At 37.9% G+C, this 2,430-nt stretch overlaps 1 protein-coding gene across 1 annotated transcript in view; it reads left to right on the top strand.

The window, feature by feature from the left end:
• The first annotated feature begins 272 nt into the window (after nucleotides 1-272).
• The window catches only part of cyp17a2 (cytochrome P450, family 17, subfamily A, polypeptide 2), a 5,176-nt gene continuing 3,018 nt past the window's right edge, over nucleotides 273-2,430 (top strand). The window contains exons 1-3 of the mRNA XM_016466659.1: nucleotides 273-494; nucleotides 740-826; nucleotides 2,118-2,312. Coding sequence (XP_016322145.1) covers nucleotides 342-494; nucleotides 740-826; nucleotides 2,118-2,312 — 435 coding nt within the window. The 5' untranslated portion in view covers nucleotides 273-341. The remainder of the gene's footprint in view (nucleotides 495-739; nucleotides 827-2,117; nucleotides 2,313-2,430) is intronic.

Here is a 2,430-nt window from a genome sequence, read left to right as displayed (position 1 = left end):
AGATTCTTAAATTTGTAATCCCACACTAAGTATTGCAATATAAACTCAGTTGCAAGGTGTAAACTCAGAATTGTGAGATGTAAACTTTATAACTTGCAACTGTGATATAAACTAGCAATTCTGGAAAAAGTCAGAATTTTGTATTTTTTTATTTTGAGGCGGAAACAAGCTTCCGTAGGATCCGCTGTATACGCACACACGCTGTTCTGTTTACTATAAACTACTATCTCCTATCCGCTCGTATGGTGCTGAATGTGTGTGTAGTTCAGGAGGCTGCAGACGATCTGTGCGAAGAGCTCCAGTCCTGCAGGGGTCAGAGTTCAGATCTCAGCCCGGTTCTGATGCGGGCAGTCACTAACGTCATCTGCAGGCTGGTGTTCAGCTCCTCGTACCAGCGCAACGACCCCGAGCTCCTGACCGTCATGGACTACAACGACGGCATCGTCCAGACCATCGCCAGAGGAGGACTCGTCGACATCTTTCCTTGGCTGAGAGTCTGCCTTCACTTTAACTCCCATATGTGACCCTGGACCACAAAACCTGTCATAAGGGTCAATTTTTTTGAAATTGAGATTTATACATCATCTGAAAGCTGAATAAATAAGCGTTCCATTGTTGGTTATTACTACAAATATATCCGTGCTACTTATGACTGGTTTTGTGCTCCAGGGTCACATATTAGAATCATTACTAATATCATCTGTGTTTTATTTCCTAATATGACCTTTGATTCCATCAGATTTTCCCCAACAAGGACCTAAAGAAGCTGAAGCAGTGCGTTTCAGTGAGAGACCAACTCCTGCACAGAAAACTGCTGGAGCACAAGGTACACCGTAAAAAAATGAAATGATCTTTTGAGTCTCAAATGTGATATTGCAGCACAAAAGCAGTCATAAGTAGCACGGATATATTTGTAGCAATAGCCAACAATACATTGTATGGGTCAAAATGATCCATTTTTCTTTTATGCCAAAAATCATTAGGATATTAAGTAAAGATCATGTTTTGTAAATTTCCTACCATGAATATATATAAAAAAAAATGTAATTAGTAATATGCATTGCTAAGAACTTCATTTGGACAACTTTAAAGATGATTTTCTCAATATTTAGATTTTTGCACCCTCAGATTCCAGATTTTCAAATAGTTGTATCGCGACCAAATATTGTCCTATTCTAACAAACCATACATCAATGGAAAGCTTATTTATTCAGCTTTCAGATGATGCATAAATCTCAATTTCAAAAAATCGACCATTATGACTGGTTTTGTGCTCCAGGGTCACAAATACAAAAAAATGCTATTTTCTTGAAACTACATGAAAACTCTTGTCAGATCAACAAAATTACCCCAAATGTTGTCCCAACTAGTCAAACACAGTTGTCTGAACAAAGAACTTTTCACATTGTTGAAATGTCAAGGCTTTCTGAGTTCCCAGCATGCATTGCAGCATGAATAAATGATGCTGTTACTGTTATAGGATTATTGTTTTGCTGCTTGCTGCATCTTCATTTAAACCTTTTTGTTGTTGTTTTGTCATTATTGTTAGTTATTTGTTGTACTGTGATGTAAAGAGCTCATCTTTTTAATCTTTGTTGATTGCATCGTTCTCGAAGTTTGTGCATCTAGTTTTGAGGCCTGGAGTATGTTCAGCCATTTCTATCCGTTTCCTGGATATCTTAGTCTTGTACGATGTTTCACAAACAAACACAATGTTGTCTACACTTTAGACTGTTATAGCAATTCACTGTTTGTCATTCACAAATACACAGAAAATTGGTAATGTGGTGACTTTTTACACATTCTTTTTTTTTTCATCCAGGAAACAGAAAAATTAATTACCTCAACGACAGTAATTGTTGTTTCAGTTGCTGTGACAAGAATTTTTCTATAAGTAAAATAAGACAATCAGCATTGCATGAACAAACACATTTACATGGGCTAAACAAAGCATCTTTAGTGAGAAGAACTAAAAAACTTAGAGAACTCAAAAGTCTTACTGCATCAAGTTGCCTTATTTTTCATGTTTTCTCAACTATTTTTTACAGTGTACACAAACACACACACACACACACTTACAGTTGTTTGTGTTGTCTTCATGACCTTTGACCTCACAGATGACCCTCAAGCCCGGAGAGCCTCGAGACCTGCTGGACGCTCTTCTGATTGGTCAGATGGAGGGGTCAGGTGGGGAGGATGACATCACGGAGGATCATGTGCTGATGACGGCGGCTGAGGCGTTCGGAGCCGGTGTGGAGACAACCTCCACCACACTGCTGTGGACCATAGCCTTCCTCCTGCACCACCCACAGGTACACACACGCTTACATACTCTTACTATCAGATTTCTATTTAGGATAATGAGAATTGATCTTAGACATACAATATATATATATATATATATATATATATATATATATATATATATAT

Source organism: Sinocyclocheilus anshuiensis, unplaced genomic scaffold, assembly GCF_001515605.1.
Source record: "Sinocyclocheilus anshuiensis isolate Anshui unplaced genomic scaffold, SAMN03320099.WGS_v1.1 scaffold444, whole genome shotgun sequence".
Classification (NCBI taxonomy): Eukaryota; Metazoa; Chordata; class Actinopteri; order Cypriniformes; family Cyprinidae; genus Sinocyclocheilus; species Sinocyclocheilus anshuiensis.
The sequence above is the reverse complement of the archived record's forward strand: the minus strand, read 5'-3'. Positions and strand labels throughout refer to the sequence as shown.